Source organism: Rhinatrema bivittatum, chromosome 3, assembly GCF_901001135.1.
Source record: "Rhinatrema bivittatum chromosome 3, aRhiBiv1.1, whole genome shotgun sequence".
NCBI classification, from domain to species: domain Eukaryota; kingdom Metazoa; phylum Chordata; class Amphibia; order Gymnophiona; family Rhinatrematidae; genus Rhinatrema; species Rhinatrema bivittatum.
The window spans coordinates 73,794,895-73,813,971 of record NC_042617.1 but is presented as its reverse complement, the minus strand read 5'-3'; the positions used below and the strand labels follow the sequence as shown (position 1 = coordinate 73,813,971).

Here is a 19,077-nt window from a genome sequence, read left to right as displayed (position 1 = left end):
GTCCCCCAAGTCTTTCAATCCTCTCACCCTCTCCAGTCCCTCTCTTAATTCCTCCAACCTTTCTCCACCAGTCTTTCCCTCCCTCAATCCCATTTTGTTCCTCTAATCTCTCAAACCAGTCTCTGTTTTCCCACTCTTTCCACACCACTTTCTCTCAGTCCTCTCTCCCTGTTCCTACTTGACTCTGACCTGCATTTCCCTCTTTCTCCCATGCTCTGCCCAATGTCTGTCTTTCTCTCTCTTGATCCCAACAGTCTCTCTCAATCCCCCACCCTCCCCTACCAGTGTCTCTCTGAGCAGTGCCAGCCTAACATTCCCCAAACCCCACAAGAACAATGACAGGGGTGTAGTGGTTATATTAACTCTCCCTCCCCACCACATGTGCTACTCTGATCCCTCTCTTCTCACCTCTGCCCATCACCAGTATTTCCTCTGCCCTCATACTCTCTTCTCTGTCCCCATTCCTTCAGGTTCACTCTCTCTCTCTCTCTTCATCTGATAGTCTCCCTTCAGTGTTCTCTATGGCTTTCTCACATACTCCCTCCACATTACTATTTCTGGCTCTCACACGTCACCACCTCTCCTCCAACATTCACTTTTTTTGTAGTCACTCTTCCCAAAAGCATTGATCACTTCTTGCACTGTCCCCCCTCCCCATAACCCCATGTGTAACTCTCAAATCCTTCCCCATTCAATCACCATCTCTGGCTCTATCACCCCTCCACTCTCATCACACCTCTAGTGTCATTTCTCTCCCCTGACCCATCACCCCTTCTGCCTCTGTCACCCTTCTTCTCCCCCTTAATCCCCTCTCGCTCTCTCTCCCTTTCCTTCCAACTTCATTACCTATGACTGTCACCCATTCTCACCCTCCATTTCCTTTTATTCCCACTGGACTTCTCATGCCCTCCCATCCCCATCACCACCTCGACTTCATCATGGTACTATTTTTATTTTTTCACCCTCAGTCAATCGTCACTGCTGACTTTCTTGCATACGTACCATCCCCCTGGCTTTCCCATACCCCCTCTGCTGCCTTTCCCCATTCTTTTGAACCCCTTTTATTCCCATCCCTGCCTCTCCATTGGCCCTCCCATTCCCCCATACAGCTCTCATATAGCACCCTATCCTGGCCCTCTCTCCCTCCCTACCTCTATTTCTCCCATCCAAGCCCTGGTCCCTTCATACCTGTTGCCAGAGCCGGATAGAACAGGAAATAGGCCGTGCCAGCTAAGAAAAGTAGGCCCCTATGTAAGGTTCTGATGTGATACTTAATAAGAAAAATAGTTTTCTAAATTTCCCAAATAATTTTTATTTATTTAAGAAGGCTTTACGAGCATTTTTGTTAGCAAATTCTTCAATTACAATTGAAATTTTTATTTATACATGTTAGAAATAGATATATTTAGCTTTTTTTTTAAATTTGCCCAACAAAAGTAGGCCCCTTGAACACTGTAGGCCCTAGCCAAATGGCCATGCTGGCACCTCCTCTCTCCTGGAGTGCCTGTTGCAGAAAGGTGGCAGCGTGGACTTTGGGGAGGAACAAGATGCCAGGCCATACAATCTGCATTACTGACTTCAGGAATATATAGTAACATATTAACATAGTAATGACGGCAGAAAAAGCCCAAAATGGTCCATCTAGTCTGCCCAGCATGCTTCCCAAGGTAGTAACTGACCCCAAGCTTTTTTATTTATTCCCTTTAGGGATCCACAGTGTTTATCCCATGCCCCTTTCAAATCCTTCACAGTTTTAGTCTCCACCACTTCCTCCGGAAGGGCATTCCAGGCATCCACCACCCTCTCAGTGAAGAAATACTTCCTTACACATAAGGATACCCTATTCTTGTTTCTCCTCTAATGTAGTATATGTAATTCAGTGCAGAAAATATGAAGAATACATTGGTGAAACAGGCCAGAGGTTAAAGACCAGAATAAATCCAATACAAGCTAACACATCACAAAGAAGAACAAACCAATAATTCTAAGAGGCAACATTTTTTGTCACCAGACCACTGCATCAATGACCTCATAAACAGGTTATAAAAAGGGAATTCAGAACTATTCAGGAATGCAAGACATGTCAAAACAAACCTAAAAATGTAATAAGGAAAGCCCTTTCCATGGGTAATATATTTTACCCATTGAGACTAAAGCTTTGATTATTACCCAGCCTGTCTGCAGGTAAAAGTAGGCGTGTTGTTGAACAACGTGCAAACTTTTACCCACGGACAGAAGGGGCAGTCTCAGAGACACAGAGAGGTTGGAGATCAGAACACCATGCAAAGGTTTCCATAACTAGTCCAACACTCAGGCCCCTACCTCTCATTTCTTTTTCTTACCACTTCCTCACCTGCTCTTACCATTATCTTCTGTATCAATCCCAAGCATGCCTTAATGTTTCATAGTAGTAAAGAACCAATCCTAACCATCTCTTTTGGCTAGCATGGTTTATTTTGGGTTGTACGTAAATGGTATACTTAGATTTTACAGGATGACAGGATTGTTAGTTCATTGTCCTGCCCATACAAAGACAGAAAGACATGTAAACGTAGAAGATGTCGACAGATAAAAACCACTTCTTCTGCCCATTTGTGCCTGTTACCATGCTGTCGCGGTTCTTACACAATCTGTCATCTTCTCCCTAGATCTCTTTGGTGGCAATGCAAAAATTAGCTGGTTAGCACTGAATATCACTCTAACCTGCTAATTTTGAAAGTTCTGCCTGGAATGGGGTCATGGCCTGACCCAGGTACTTTTTTTTGTTCCGCTATAAACAAATTTGCTTACCTGTAAACAGGGTTCTCCACAGACAGCCAGATGAATTAGCCATAATGTATGGGTGATGTCAACCAAAGGCACCAAAGGAACCCGTCTCTCCTAGTTCAGTAAAAGGTTTATTGAGTATGCATGGTGGTTCCTCTGTGTGTGTTGCCTCATGAGCTCCTCAGTCTTTTTGTGGAGTTTAAATTTAGCAAGGTAGTCTACTCTCCAGGGAGATAGGTGGTAATAAGTATGACTAATTCATCCTGCTGTCTATGGAGAACCCTGTTTACAGATAAGCAAATTTGCTTTTTCTGTCAAAAAACAAGGCTGAATTAGCCATGATGTGTGGGGAGTCCCAAGGTGAGGGTTGCACAGAAGACCAGTACTGAATAAGCAACCCATCCTCATCAATGGAAAGTTGACTACTGGGTAGACTACACACAACTGCTTGACCAAATCTATTGACACCTCTTGACGTATTGTCCAGACAGTAGTGGAATGTAAAGGTGTGCATAAACAATCAAGTTACATCTTTGCAGATGTCCTCAATTAAAGAAGCCCTAAGGTGATGTCCTCCACCAACCTTGAAAGCAGCAGGGAGGAAACTAGCATGCATTCAACATCCATGCCATGAAGGCCAGATTCAAGGGTAGAATTTGCCTCCCTCCTGCATAATGAGAGATGGAGAAGTTCCCATTCAGATCAGAGGCTACACAGACAATGGGACGAGGTAAGAAAACCACACTTGTATCAGCCACATTAGCACAATGAGGATAACTTCTGCTCAATCTTGAATCAACTACTGGATTGTCCTTGCAATCAATGGAACTGGGAAATATGCATAAAGAAGACGGACAGCCCAGTGAAGTAGAAAAGCATCAGGTACTGAACTGCAGCTGCTTGGATGTATAGAATAAAAAACTGACTTTCCTGTTGCTCTCTGTAATAAACAAGTCTATTTTCGAATGACTCCAGAGGCTGAATAGGTTGCCTGCGACCTGCTGATCCAAGGCCCACTCATGAGGTAGGAGGACTCAGCTGAAGCAATCCATCAGTGTGTTTAAAGAACTTGAAAGTTAGGTTGCTTGTAAGTAAGCTTCATGACAGAATCCACATACAGATCCTGAGAGATTCCTGACATAGAACAAAGGATCCTGCGCTCTCTTGCTTGTTTATGTAGAGCATAGCAACCTGGTTGTCTATTTGTATTAGGATTCTCTTTTTCATCAGTATGTGAGTGAAAGTCTTTAGAGCATAGCTGATGGCACAGAGCTCCAAGAGATTGATTTGAATACCACTAAGAGCTAAGAGAAACAGATAAGTATGAGAGAAAAAATGTGTGAGGCTTGCTGGGCAGACTGGATGGGCCGTTTGGTCTTCTTCTGCCGTCATTTCTATGTTTCTATGTAAAGGACCGTGTCCCCTGAATTCAAGTCACATTGGTATGAGCTCCCCAACCCCTGCTGGAAGCATTGGTGGCGAGAATAATTTGATGAGTTGGCGCTCTTAAGGGAAGGCCAACCTCCAGGACTGATGGTTTTAACCACTATTGCAGAGATGCTTTCATCCCATTTGTTACTGAGATGCAGTGAAAGGTTGACATAGTTGGCCCCAGTGAAGACCTCTTATGTTCTTCTGTGTTCAGGGGACAATGTGTACTGCAGCTGCCATGTGACCAAGGATGACTAAAACGGATCTCACTGGTCTCCAATCTCACTGCAGCAAGACCTTTACCAGACCCCTTAGTATTACAGCCCTTTTGTCTAGGAGAAATGCCTGCTCCCATACTGAATCTATCCATGTTCCTATTAACTGAATCCTCTTGACAGGAGTAAGGTTCAACTTGGCAAAGTTGACCAGGAATACCAGAGACTGAAAGAGTCAAATGATTTTCTCAAGGGATTCCCAAACCTCTGACTCCGAAGGTGTACTGCAACCACCCAGGTACTTGATGCACACCTTCAAGGCCTCAGACAGACCAAAAGCGAGGACTTTATATTGGTAATGAGCCCCTTCCATTATGAACCTGAAGTACTTCCAGTGAGTTAGATGAATGTGGATATGAGCATAAGTGTCCTTGAGGTTCAGGGCACACATTCAAACCTAGGGCTGAATGAATGGGAGGATTGTGTGGAGGTAATTCATCTTGAATTTTTCTCCAGCCAGACGTTTATACAGCCTTCGTAAATCCAGGTCAGGTCTCAGCCTCCTGGGTCTTCTTGGAGATGAGGAAATATTGGGAGTAAAAACTCTGCCCAAGCTCCAGGAATGGAATCAGGTCTATCGCTTTCTGCTGAAGAAGTGACTCAACTTCCAGTTGGAGCTGAGCCAACTGAGACAGGTCTGGATTGAAGACTGAACAGTGCTAGGTTGAGGGTAAATGGAAGAACTGCAAGTGGTAGCCACACTCCACAATTTTCCCTGGTCATCTTGATCCATTCTACAAGGAAGGACTGGATCCAACCCCCACTGGAAGTGGCAGGGAGTTGGGCCTCAGACTTGTTAAAAATTAGGTCCAGGCTTCATCTGCAGCTGCTGTGGGGCTTTGGGTTGATGTCATTCTCTTTGGCATCCTCTGGCAGGAAACTGTTGCTACTGTATGACAGGGGTTGTCTCATGATGCTAATAAGAGCAGAAGGGGTATCTATGAAAGAACACTTGTCATCTGGAAGCAGAAGAAAACTTCTAGGCCCCCTGAAAAATCATTTGTGTGCTGATAGACTAAAGCTTGGGATTCAAGACCTTCTTGGAGTCAATATACTGTAATTAGCCATTATTCAGTCTTCCTCTAACTCTTATTCTTATCCTGTTGTCCTTTTCAAAACTATGTGGAATTCTAACTCTTATTCTTATCCTGTCGTCCTTTTCAGAACTAAGTGGAATTCCAGATTGATTCCTTTACAAATTTTTTCTTGTACAGTTATCACTATTGCACTCCTCTCTCCTCTCCTACCACCTCTTTTTCTTGTAGGTGGAGCCAGACACTATCGCCTGGGTGTCTTTGGCACATATATTTCAGAGTAAGTTCCAAGGCAAGATAATGATTCAACAAAACAACAGATACTGTTCATGCTACCTCGGTGGAATGGCAAGAGATCAACACTGCCTACACTTTTCCCTAAAATTTTAAATTATTTTTTATTTAATGATTTAATGATTGTATACCTGCTTTAATCTGTCTGTAAACCTGCTTTGATTTTACCATGGAAAAGTGGTATATTAAATGCAATAAATTAAACTAGACTGAACTAGATTGATTTGATTTGGTTAAAATCAGAACTGATACTTATTCTATGACTCGCCACATAAACCATCCCCTCTCATATTCAGATGGTTTGTGTATGTATTCATATAAAAAGTATATGTATTCAGTATATATATAGCGAGAAAGATATTATAGACAGGTTGAACTAAATTGCAAGAAAATGCTACTATCAGGAGGTTCTAGTAATATCACATTATAATGTCAATAAGACTCCAAAAGGGAAAGCTTCATTTTACAGCAGTTCCCACACAACTGATCATATTATTATTTGCTATGTTAATAATAAAGGATAAGCAAAAAAAAAAAAAAAAAACCACCTTCAAAACACTAAAATGCAGTAAAAATATAAAGTCCTATATATTTATTTTTATTTATTTATTTCACAATTTATAACCCACACTATCCAGAGTTCTAGGCGGGTAACAAAAGTATATACACAATTAATATAAAAACATTCAAGACAAATGCACAAAATATTAACAAAAAATTAACAAAAGACTCAAAATACATATTGACCACAGTTAAAAATTAAAACAAAACAAGTTCATACTAAAAAGAAGAAAAAATAAACTAAAATGTACATATTGACATTAAAAGCTTGCTTAAAAAAGAAAACTTTAGCATGCTTTCTAAAAGTCAAATAGCACTCGATGTTCTGAATCTCGTTGGGGAGGCTATTCCATAAAAGAGGGCCAGCCATATAGTAGGACCTCTCTCTCGTTTCATGGAGTCTGGTCTGTTTTGCAGTTGATATTTCTAATAAAATCTGTCCTGCTGACCTAAGCGTATGTTCCTTCCAGTGGCTTAAGTCTAATTTTCAATTAGAGAATAAAGAATTGTATGCATATCTACAAGTTAGGCATTACTTTGACTCGATAATGAAAAAGAATGCAAATGCTTTTGTGTTTTCCCCCTTTGATGAAGTGAAGGCTGTGACTACATGCGAGTGCCTTACTGCCTGTTACATCTACAAAAATCTAACAAGTATGCATTCTTCTAATATTAAAGTGTCCTTGTTGGCTAAAAGGCAAGCTGACTTACATCGGGGTGGAGTCGGGGCAGCGTAATCACCGGAAGAAGAGGAGTTGGGCCGGCGTTGGGGCGGATGCCGCAGAAACTTTGCTGACGGCGAAAAGGTAAGGCCCCTTATCGCCGCTAGTAGCGCGCCCAATAGCACCACCTTTTACAATGGCGCTATTGGGTGCTTCGTCCCCCTGCCCCATTTAGTGCTGGGATTCACAAACCGGTGCGAAGAAAAAAAATCCAGCCCTTAGAAAGTGAAATTATGACTCCTCAGCTGAGGTCCCAGAGTGCCCTCCTTAGAGAGCTACAGCTTAAAACCTTGAATAGAATCTACATCCACCCCAACTGGGCATACAAGGCAGGAATAACAACTAGGAGAGCTTGCTTAAAATGTGATGCTTAGCAGGGATCCTTCATTCATTTGATGTGGTCTTATTTAAAGACTGCAGGGTCCTGAGATCAAGCCATGAGAACTATGGTAAAACTCAGATAGTGTAGACATTCCTAACTGGATAAATTTGTGTATTGTTGACCATACTGATAAAATACTGAAGCTACTGGAGGGAAGGAACATAAATTGTTTATTAGCATGCTTGACTGAGAAAAAAAAAAGCACCCTGCTTAACTGGCTGGAGGAGACTGTGCCAGAACTGACACTGTGGAAAATTCAAACGCATGATTGTCTGCTGGAGAAACAGACTGCAGGAACAAAGTGAATCTTTGATTAGCATGGAATCTCTATTGTGTCTCTCTCTCTCTCTGAAATGGCCAGAAAGCAGCTACCACATCTTATTTAATGAAATAGTCTGGTTGAAAGGGATATAATTATTCCTATGCATGTATATTAGGTAGATAATCTGTTGCTCTCAACTTGATTATGTGAATATTGTGACCCTTGCATTTCTGTTTAGTACCTATTACATATTTATTAGGGGCTTGCATTTTATGAATTGTTTCTTATTCAGGGTTATTTTCAAAATGGGCTTTTTGAAAACTGCCTGCCCTATCTGCCACAGCACACGTAACTTTAGCCACAGTTAGAGGAGGCATTCCTGGGCACGAGGCTGTGGAGAGATTTGCACTTATGTTTGTATTTTTAAATAAACACACGTTCATTTGCCTGAAAAAAGCACCTGCACAAAAAGCAAGAGCAAAGCTCTGCAGGCACTTTTCCTTCGGCAATTTTCAAAGGAAAAATTTTCCCTTTTGAAAACGGGCGCAAAGTCCTCAAGGAAAAAGTACCCCTGGACTTTGCAGATGGGTGGCCAGTCTGAAAATCAAGCATATTAAGAGCATGGGTCTAATTTTGGTGTTGCTTCAGCATAAGTGGTAGCAGATGGAATGACCATGCTTGTTATAAGGTGTTTAAGAATTCAATAAAAAATGATATGAAATAATATGTAGTGCTTCCAGGAGACATGTTTAGATCGGCGGAGCAAAATACGCATGCAGAACCGAATTTTCAATTCCCTACGTGTATTTTTTCCCATTTCATCTTCCCGCAGGAAAAGGAGGTGGGAAGTCCATGGGGACTTTTGTGCCCACATTTCTCTTTGAAAACTACCTGCAGTCCGCGGGTACACTACCCAGAAACCTCGAGCTACTGAAAATCCCCCTGTCACATGGAGAGTGCAACATTGACCACAGGAGAGATAAAAAGCTTCTCCGCTGTAATAAAAAATGGGACTTCTCCCACTCAACTTTTTCGTTTTGCAAAATCAGAACATATTGTAAGCCTTCTTTGAATGGAAAATTTGTAAGTGCCTTTTAAGTTCAAAGTTGGCGTAACAAGATAAGTAGCCTTTGTTCTGGCAGGAGCAGTCAGAAAACTGTAAGGTTCCCTTACACAACTAGCACAAAATGTTCTCTTTTAAGTCATAAAAGACTTCGCTATCTATAATATCTAGCATTTGGTAGTTACATAGGGTGAGCAGGCAATTACCAGTGGAAGGTTTTGCACTTCTATGAATTTCATAATTCCTGGTGCTTGCTCTTGAGATTCAAAATCCATAATGGCATGGGGGGAGGGCATTTCATCTGCTCTTCTGTCCCTCAGCCAAAGTTCATATACAAAATATCACATGATCTTAGATCATGAGAAGACGTATTTGCCTATAATTTTTAAAAATACATTTAAACCTTTAAAAATCTGCTCCTAGAAATGCCTTACCAGCCTGTAGCCAAATCTGTTCAAGAGTTATCCAAAACTCCATAGGACCTTGCTTATGGTGACTGCTGTTCCTGGTTATTTCCGATAAGGCTTGTTCCAGTCGTGAAGCTGCGATGGAAGATGCCTTCTGTGAACCTAAATACAAAGAAACACAAATATATATAGATAGACAAATATATATATAGATAGACAAATATATATAGATAGACAGACAGATATATATATATATATATATACATACATACATATAATGAAACACACACACAACTTCATAACTTTCTTTGCTTGTATCTACTGTTATCCATCACTGTAGAGACTTTGAATTGCAGTACTTCATTTCTGTATGCTATAATAAATTAATTGCAAAGATCCCTTTCTTTGTGCAATACACGGATTACTCATGAACAGCAAACTCAAGTAAACAAATGATTCAGATGATGGCTTAAAATTGTCTTCTTATGCTTTTCATTTATCAAAGAAGAAAGATTCGTAGGCTGAGGAGATTGATCAAATTAAGTTCTATTTTATATACAGGATGCACTTGTTTTGCTAATAGGAATTCCCCATTCCTGTTGGAGATCAACTTTTGGGCACGTTCTGTTGCTCTAGACACACGTTTTGGTCAGATATGGAAGGTAGTGGAAGGAAAAAGATTGAGAGGTTAAGGTAAAAGAAATGGGAGCAGGAGGAAGTGGTGTTGGATAGTATATGGGAAATTATATGAACATGTAACCAAAATGTTTTGGTTACATGTTCATATACAAATACTATAATCTGCTTAGTAAGACTTCACTGCAATAGGCAGAATATAAATTTACAAATAAATGAATAAACATGAATGAATCTCAGCTGGGCAGACTGGACAGATCTTTTTCTTCTATCATTTACATTATTATTATATCTTCAAAAAGAGCAAATGCGATAGTTTTAATAAAAAATTAGATATATATTTTTTAAAAACTACCTGATTTACTGAAAGATGTTTTAGAAAAAAAAGCCTATGCAGTGGTTTCTTCAGCCACCATTGTTAAAATGACCAACATGCCAGTGATGTCAGATGTGGTAGAAGATCCCTTGACCCTTGGCCATTTTAATAATGGTGGCTAAAGAAACCACTGCATAGGCCTGCAGTTTGCGCACCCGCTCTTTGTGCTCTCTGGGCCTTTGCTCCTGCTCTCACAGCTTCTGTTCTTAAAGTTCTTCCACTCCTAGGCCCTACTCCTGTTCTCTCAGCTGTCCTGCATCCCACTCCCCAGCAGCTTCTCTCCCATACACCAGCTCCTGCTCACAGCACTACAGAGCCCCTTCAATCTCCCCTGCAGCATTGCCTGCTCTTCTGCCTCTCTCCACCCTGCTGTCCTCCTCTGTAGTGGTCTCGCTCTACCTCCTTCCTCCCTTCCCCTATCACTCCTTCTCCTCCTCCTATCACACAGTGGCACTGCTCTTCTTTATCAACCTCACCTGACACTAGCAGAGAAAAATAGCAAAAGGGAGTATGTACTCTTGGTCCCTGTGATTGCTCCATTCCTGCCCCAATTTGTATCCTGTCTAAAGAGGAAGAGGATGGAGCAGAGTGGGACCAGGAGTGTCCTGCTGGTATCCATATTACTGGAGGGGACAGAGGAGGAACACAGACTGTGGGAAGTGGGGGGTGCAAGGAGAGAGACAGGGGAGATTGAAAGGGTTCTGTAGTGCTATGAGCAGGAGTTGAGGTATGGGAGAGAAGCTGCTGGGGAGTGGGAGAGTTGAGAGCAGAAGAGGGGTTGTGGAAAAGCTGTGAGAGCTGGAGCAGGATTTCAGAAAACCTGTAGGAGGAGATGCTGGGGTATGGGAGAGACACGAGGACAGGAGCTGGGACACAGAAGAGCTGTGAGATCAGGTGCTGGTGCTCAGAACAGCTTTAAGAAAATGAGCCAGGGCATGGAGGGTCGTGAGAGAGGGGCCAGTGCTGGAGCTGGGACAGCTGTGAGAGCAGGAACCAGGGGAGCAGGAAAGCTGTGAGAGAAGGACCCAGAATGTGGGACAGCTTAGAGGACAGGAGTAGGGCCTAGAAGTGGAAGAACTTTAAGAAAAGAAGTTGTGAGAACAGGAGCAGGGGCCGAGAGAGCATGAAGAGCAGGTGCACAAATTGGGAAAACTGTCGGAGATAGGGACCATAGAAACAGAATGTGACGGCAGAAAAAGACCATATGACCTATCTGGTCTGCCTATCTGCCCAACAGAACCAGGGAAAGCAATGAGTAAAGCTGAAGTATAAGAAAAGTGGAAAGAGATTATACTATGCACAGTTCAAATAAGCAATAAGCTGAAATAGAGGAGGTGGGTAAAGAAATAGTCAAATGTTAATGTTTACTACTGTTAGATTAAATCTGTGTTCATGAGTTACGGCAAAGGAACAAAATGCATTTGCAAATATCATATTTGACATGCAACATACTGTAGAAAATCACAGTACTTCTAGGATATACAGTATACACCAGCTGCCAGGCATAAAATATGACCGCTTGTAATATATCTCTGTGGTGAAATAGGGTCCTATGTACCTGTAGTGATCCCTTGATTTACTATGGGATGCTCTGAGAGTGTGTTACTGTCAGGTAGTATTATCGGTTAGGGAGCAAATTTCCTGGGCTATAATTTGTTACCTAGCCTGTGAGGAGCTGGTTCACAATGTGCCAAAAATTTTCAGTTTTGACTGGATGGTGCAGCAACGAGACCTGCACCATCCAGATGGTGCAGCAACGAGACCTGCATCCTGATATTGAACTTCCTAGGCACTAGCTAGTTAAAGTGAAATTTAATTAGGTTGTATTATCTGTATAAGTCCTTTTTTCCTTTCCCTTGTTTATCTGCAAGTTCTTATATTTTCCAGTTCACTGTTCCTATCTTTTATTAAAATACTACTTAGTTTGTTAGCCTTGAGTCTGAAACTGATCTGTACCCTACAATAGCATGTCACTGAATAACTCAGTATTTTTGCTTGGTCTGAGGGTGTCATTCCTGGGAACTATGTGACACATGGGTTTTATAGGGGGTTAGAGTGAACCTAGAAATCACCAGGGAGAAGTTTGGGGGGGGGGGGGGGAAGGATGCTTGCTCTGAGGCAAGTGGCAACCCAGTTGGCAGGCAGGTGGTTGCTAGATTAGGGGCATGTGTACAGGCCAGGACCCTCCATGTGACCAAGCAAGGTAACCTTGAGTGGGTGTTGGTAACAAAAAGATATTACATGATGATTATTTCTTATCCAAACATTTTTTTTGCTCTCTTCCTTCTTTGTACTTCAACATCTTGGGTGGATAAAGCATTTGAGATCCTCTATCTAGATCAGGCCCAGACCTCCTCCCTTTCCATGTCTAACCTGGCCAGTCTTTAGTGAGTTGCAGTTTTAGTTAGGTATGTAATCCCTGGCTCCTTGTTACACAAAAAGAATAATCATGAGGTTGATGGCAGGGGGAGGGTATGGAGGAGATACAAATTCCCAAGGCCTTTTCTTTTAAACATTTCAATTCACTTGCATAATCAAGACAGCGAATACCGAAAATGTGGATCCCGAAAACAAAATTTGTTTAATTGATGAAAAGGTCAAAGCAAAAGTATTTGCAACAGAACAGTCTCGTTATGCTTTTTCTGCTCAGGAAGGGCTGGATTTAAGATCTGGGCACCCAGAGGCAGAGTGTCATGGTTATGCCCCTTTGAAACTGTGCCATCAAGGATAAGCAGGCTTTTTCTTAGGCCTGGATATTTGGTGCCTTCCAAATCTGGCACCCTAGATTTTTGCCTTTTCCTAAGTCCAGGCCCGTGCTTAGGTAACTTAAACTGGACTATGTAGCACGGTGGGCGGGTTAGGGAGGGGGGTGGGATTCAATTGAAATGTGACGTTGCAGTTCTTGCTGTTATGTTTTTATGTGCTCTTAATAAAAATTGTTTATTAATAATAATAATAATAATAATAATAATAAAGAAGAAATTTCAACCATTGAGGAAAGTTACTTCAGAAAGAAAATTCCTTTTCCCCAACAAAACTCGATACTTGATGCAGTTTATTCCAAAATGTCTTCACAGCAAGGAACCTACGATAAAACTGCACAGCTCATGTCTCACCCTCTCTCCTTCAGATTTTACTGAAAGTTAGACAGACTGGATCTATCCCAGACTTCCTGTTTTCTAAATGAAAATTGCACAGGCTGATCTTTCTTGACCTAGGACAAGCGTCAACTCTTTCACAGCTTTCTCTTTTCTTTCTAGAATAGCAAATTCTTCTCTTACAAGGATCCGCACTTGCAGACTAATTTTAAAATGAGCGTGCAAGTGCCCATAAGTGAGCGTATTGGTGTGCGAGCAAAGATACACTGCAATTTTAAATCGTGCGGGCACTTGCGCGCATGTTTTAAATCACACCCCATTCGTGTAAGTATGCATCTAATTTTGAGAGATTGCTTAAGTAAACGTACCTTGCGGATGTTTCCTAGGATTTTGCCAGCTTTTACGCACATATGTAGGGGGATTTTAAAATCTGCTTGCAAGAGGGACAATCCAGTTTTTCCAGTTAGTCCACTAGTTTGCCCAGTTAATATTGAGGTCTTCAAGACCCCTCTGGTTCTTCATCCTGCACACCTCGCAGATGACTCACACCCCTCACCCTATCCTGTAAACCCTAAAACTCGAGATCTACAGACTTGCACCTCATCTGGAGCAGTAGTAAAGTCACACAGATAACAAGCTGATGCAGGCCGCGGTCTCCGTTTTTAAAATACGGAGTTACATGTGTAACTGGAGGCCCCGCCCCAGAACGCCCATTCTCTGCCCGTTTTCCACCCTCTTATTTTTGACGCGTGCATGGGTATATACATGTATACTTTGCAGCTTTTTAAAATCTCTGTTGCTCGTGCATGGCCACTTATATGTGTATGTGGACATTTTTGCACAAGCAACACTTTTAAAATTGACCTTTTAAGGTTCAGTTTAGTTATCTAAACCAGGTGAACAACTAGGCTGAAACTCTCCTTCTCCATAAGAGTTAAGGAGGTAAAGCGGAGTTGCTTACCTGCAACAGGTGTTCTTCTAGAACAGCAGGATGTTAGTTCTCACATATGGGTGACATCATTGGATGGAGCCCGGCACAGAAAACTTATGTCAAAGTTTCTAGAAAATTGATTAGGCATACTGAGCATGCCCAGCGTGTCATATACCACGCGTCCATGTGGGGTCCCTCTTCAGTCTCGTAACATAGAATTAGGTAAAAATAAAATAACAAAAATAGGAGAAACCCAACTCTGCGGGGTGGAGGACGGGTTTCATGAGGACTAACATCCTACTGTTCTAGGAGAACACTTGTTACAGGTAAGCAATTCTGCTTTCTCCTAGGACAAACAGGATGGTAGTGCTCACACATGGGTGAATCCCTAGCTACAGGCTGCTCCTCAACACAAAAGGGGACCAACAAGCACCAACCAGGTGCCAACAGGCACAATTACAGTGCTGTTGGTAACAGAGGAGGAGATAACCTGAACCCAAACAATGGGCCCGTTGGGGTCTACACCTCAAACATATTCTGGAGGACAGTCTGGCTGAACCTACTATCAAGTCAGCTATCCTTATCCAGACAGTAGGGAGAAGTAAATGTGTGAAGGGAACTTCACGTCACACCTTTGCAGATCTCCTCCACGGGAATTGCTTGCAAAAGGGGCCACCGACGTTGCCATGGCTCTGACAGAATGTGCCTTGACATGAACCCTAAGATGCAGTCCCGCTTGGACATAACAGAAGAAGATGCAATCCGCTAGAAAATTAGATAGTGTCTGTTTGGCAATGGCAACTCCCAATCTATTCCTGTCAAAAGAAATGAAAAGCTGGGTGGATTGTCTATGGACTTCTGTCCGCTCCAGGTAGAAAGCTAAGGCTCTCTTGCAATCCAAACAGTGCAGTGATTGTTCGCCTTAGTGCAAATGGGGCCTGGGAAAGAATGTTTGCAAGACGATTGACTGGTTAAGATGAAAATCCATCACCACCTTAGGCAGGAACTTAGGGTGCATATGCAAGACCTTCCTGTCATGATAAAACTTGGTATAAGTGGATAAGTCACTAAGGCCTGGAGCTCGCTCACCCTACGCGCTGAAGTGACCTTCCTGGTCAGGTATTTCAGGTCACAAGTATGCAGTGGTCTACTTCAGTTGAAGCCTCCCCTAAGGCCTCCTGCTGTATCTTGGGACCTCAACGTGGTACTAGCTCAGCTGATGAAAGCTCCTTTTGAGCCAGCCCCACTGTGAGACCTAGATATGAGTCCTAGTCATAGGCTAGGTACTGAGGCCAAACCCTTAGGCATTATCCTGACTCTGAAGCCTAGGCCCTATGCAAGAACCTTGCCTTGAGACCTGGTCCTGTCACCGAGGCCTAGGAACAAGCCTCTCTACATCTTCTTTTCAGGATCTTCAACAAATGATGCTATCAACCTGGAGAAAGGAACCTGCATGATATCACTGCAGCACCTTCCTACAGAGTGGATAGAACAATTTGGATGTCCAGCCAATAATATATAAGGCCGTACATCAAACTGATGGAAGCCAGTACAGTAACTTCACTATGGAGCTGTCCTCCAAGTGAATGGCATTAATTTTTTTTTTTTACTTTTTATTTAAACATAGGCACAAAACAGAAAACACACTCTTATACAGCAAATATGCCGGTACTGGTCACAATCCCACATATCGTGCCAAGGTTATATTAAGTATGTATATATGGTCTCCCCTTGCCAAATCCAATGTGGAGACCAAACACTTTAATAGATGTCCACCTGATTTTGTAAAGCAAATGACAGACTCTCCAAGTGTGTGATTTCCACTACCTTACCCTCCCAGTATGACACCTACAGTGATTGTTTCCACATGTGGTCTATGGTCAGGCAAGCTGCATATAAAAGCTAGTTAACTAGCCCTCTTCGAGCTTGCATACTGAATCTATCCAATCATAAGCGGAGCAAACAAAGAGAGGGCTCTGTTACAAACCATTGTCCACAAATAGAGACGCAATTTGATACCTGTGACTAGAATAACTGTACCTCCCCATATTCCCACCACATATGCACCTAGGTATGATCCCACCTAACCACACCCCATCCAACATACTAACAGTGCAAAACTTTTCATAAAAGACAGGAGTGTGGTAGAGATAATTTAACATTTGTACATTAATTCCTGAACTTTAGAATATATGGGAGGATTTCCAGAGATATTTCCTAGTTGTTATTTCTAAATCACACTGTAAATCAGAATTCCATTGTCAGATGAGGTCCAGAGAGGAATCCACTTCACACAACTTATTTCTTATAATAGTATATAACACAAAAATCAGATGACCACACAGTATAATAATTCTTCTAACCCACTTTGTTACAGTACCGAGCCATCCCCGGACGGGACCTCCGCTTACCTCACGGCCAGCCTGGGCCACTGGAAGCCTTCTTCGGCCGTCTAGGCCTGAATCGCAGCCTGCCGCAGCGTTCCCTCTGCGAGGGAGATGTTGCCGATCCTCCGTCGCTGGCCCCGCCCCCTAGGCGCGCGTGCACGCAGGGGTTCCAGATTTAAAGGGGCCAGCGTGGGAACTCAGGGACAGCCCCTACTGATGACATCAGACACTGCTGGATTATTTAAACCCTGCAGCTCCCTCAATACCTTGCCTTGCAACGAGGTTCACTCAATTGAGTTACCAGTTGCTGCATCAGGATCCCCGACTGTCTTTGGCTTCTGACTTCTGACTCTGCTTCGTCTATTGACTCCGACTTCAGCTTCTGTTCCTGGCTTGTCTTCGGCATCTGACTTCTGGCTTCCGACCTTGGCTTGGCCCTGGACTCCGGCTTCAGCTCTCTCCTCTTCCGCAGGTATCCGGTTCTTCACTTGCCTGGAGGTTTCGCCTAAGTCCCAGCGGCTCAGGTCCTCACGGGCTCCTCCCGGGGGGGGGGGGGGGGGGGCCGCGGGCTTCCAAGGGTGAAGTCTCTTCTGATCTCCTGGGCTCAGCCGCTTCGTTGGACTAACTCTTCGGGCTGCTCTTCTGATCCTTGGTCGCAGAGGATCACACCTAAGACCAAGAGGCCCGGGTCCCTACAGGCTCCTCATGGGGGGACCTCGGGCTTCCAGTGGTGAAGCCTTCTCCGGACTACCTCTTCAGTGCCGCCTCCCGGCTGCGACGTCCACTCTGGTTTCTCCACAGTGCAACATCATCAGTCTCAGCTGGCCCAAGGGTCCACGATCGTAACAGTTTGCAAGGCCATGGACCCGGCAGATGTCACGGGCTTGAAAGCCATTCCAGGTATTGCACAGAGGTTGCAACAACAACAAATCTGCATCGACTTCCTGATCATGACTATGCAGAGATTAGCTGACCGGATTGACTTAGTCACTGCACCCAGTCCCCCGGTACCTGTAACTGTGGCCGATGCTGGACCGACCACGCCCATACAATTGCCAGCACCCTCGCGGTACTCTGGGGATGCAAAGTTATGCCGAGGATTCCTTAATCAATGTTTCATCCGGTTCAACCTACTACCAGCTCAGTTTCCCACGGATCGGATCAAGACTAGCTACATTATCTCATTGTTGGATGGGAAACCATTGGCATGGGCCTCTTCACAATGGGAGCATCAGGACTCCTGCCTAGCCAACCTGGTGCAATTTGTCACCACCTTCCTACAGCTGCCTCAGAATTACTTCAGCTACACCAGGGTAACCGGCCCCTGTCCGAATATGCTGTAGAATTTCAGACCCTTGCAGCTGAGTTGAACTGGGGGAATGACAGCTTGCACGGCATATTTCTGGAGGGCCTCTCCTCAAGACTTCAAGATGTATTAGACTATGGAAATTTATTTCCTGCTATTCTGTTTAATGTAAACCGGTATGATTTACATCGGATGTAAGAATGTCGGTATATAAAAATTATAAATAAATAAATAAATGAACTTTGACGGAGTTGGTTTTTAGGTCAGCCTCTGGATAAGTGCAGAAAGTAATTAAGCAATTTTTGTGTGGGGTAAGAGAAAGGATCTAGGGCCTTTTGCTCACACCACGTGGAAACCTCCTCCACTTCAGTCTATAGGACTTCCTAGTGGAAGGCTTTCTAGAAGCTATCAGGACCTGAGACACATCTATGGAAAGATCAAGCGGCTGCAGAATTAACCTCTTAAAATCCAGGCTGTGAGCAACAGTGTCTGGAGATTGGGATGCCACAGCATGCTCTGATCTTGCGTGATGAGTTCTGGGGAAGTCCCCAGACTGATCGGTTTCCAGATGTACAGCTCCTGAAGGAGTAGAAACCAGACCTGTCTCACCCAATGAAGGGCTATGAGGATCATAGTCCCTTGATCCTTTTGAAGCTTCAGCAGAGTCTTTGTTATTAGAGGAATCAGAGGATACATGTACAGATGGCCCTTGCCCCAATGGTGGGCAAAAGCATCTGAAGCTAGCTTGCCATCCAACCTGTATAGGGAGCAAATCTGAGTCACCTTCCTGTTGCAGGGGGACATGAACAAATCCACTTTTGGACTTCACCAGAGATGGAAGATTCATTCGCTACCCCCTGGTCCAGGGACCACTCGTGGGGCCTGAAGGCTCGACTCATTTTTTCCGCTATCACGTTCTCCATTCCTGCAAGATACATGGCCCTGAGTACCATCCTGTGAGACAGGGCCTAGGACCAGTTCTGGATCACTTCCTGACACAGGAGATATGACCCTGTGCCTCCCTGCTTGTTGACGTACCTCATTGCTACTTGGTTGTCTGTCTGAATCAGGACGATTTTGTTGGACAGCCAATCTCTGAAAGTCCGTAGAGCATACCTGATCACCTGGAGCTCCAGGAAGTTGATT

General features: G+C 43.4%; 1 protein-coding gene across 2 annotated transcripts in view; it reads right to left on the bottom strand.

The window, feature by feature from the left end:
* The window catches only part of TTC7A (tetratricopeptide repeat domain 7A), a 523,501-nt gene that overhangs the window by 130,134 nt on the left and 374,290 nt on the right, over nt 1-19,077 (bottom strand). For both annotated transcript variants that reach the window (XM_029593372.1, XM_029593373.1), the window contains one exon: nt 9,225-9,359. In XM_029593372.1, coding sequence (XP_029449232.1) covers nt 9,225-9,359 — 135 coding nt within the window. The remainder of the gene's footprint in view (nt 1-9,224; nt 9,360-19,077) is intronic.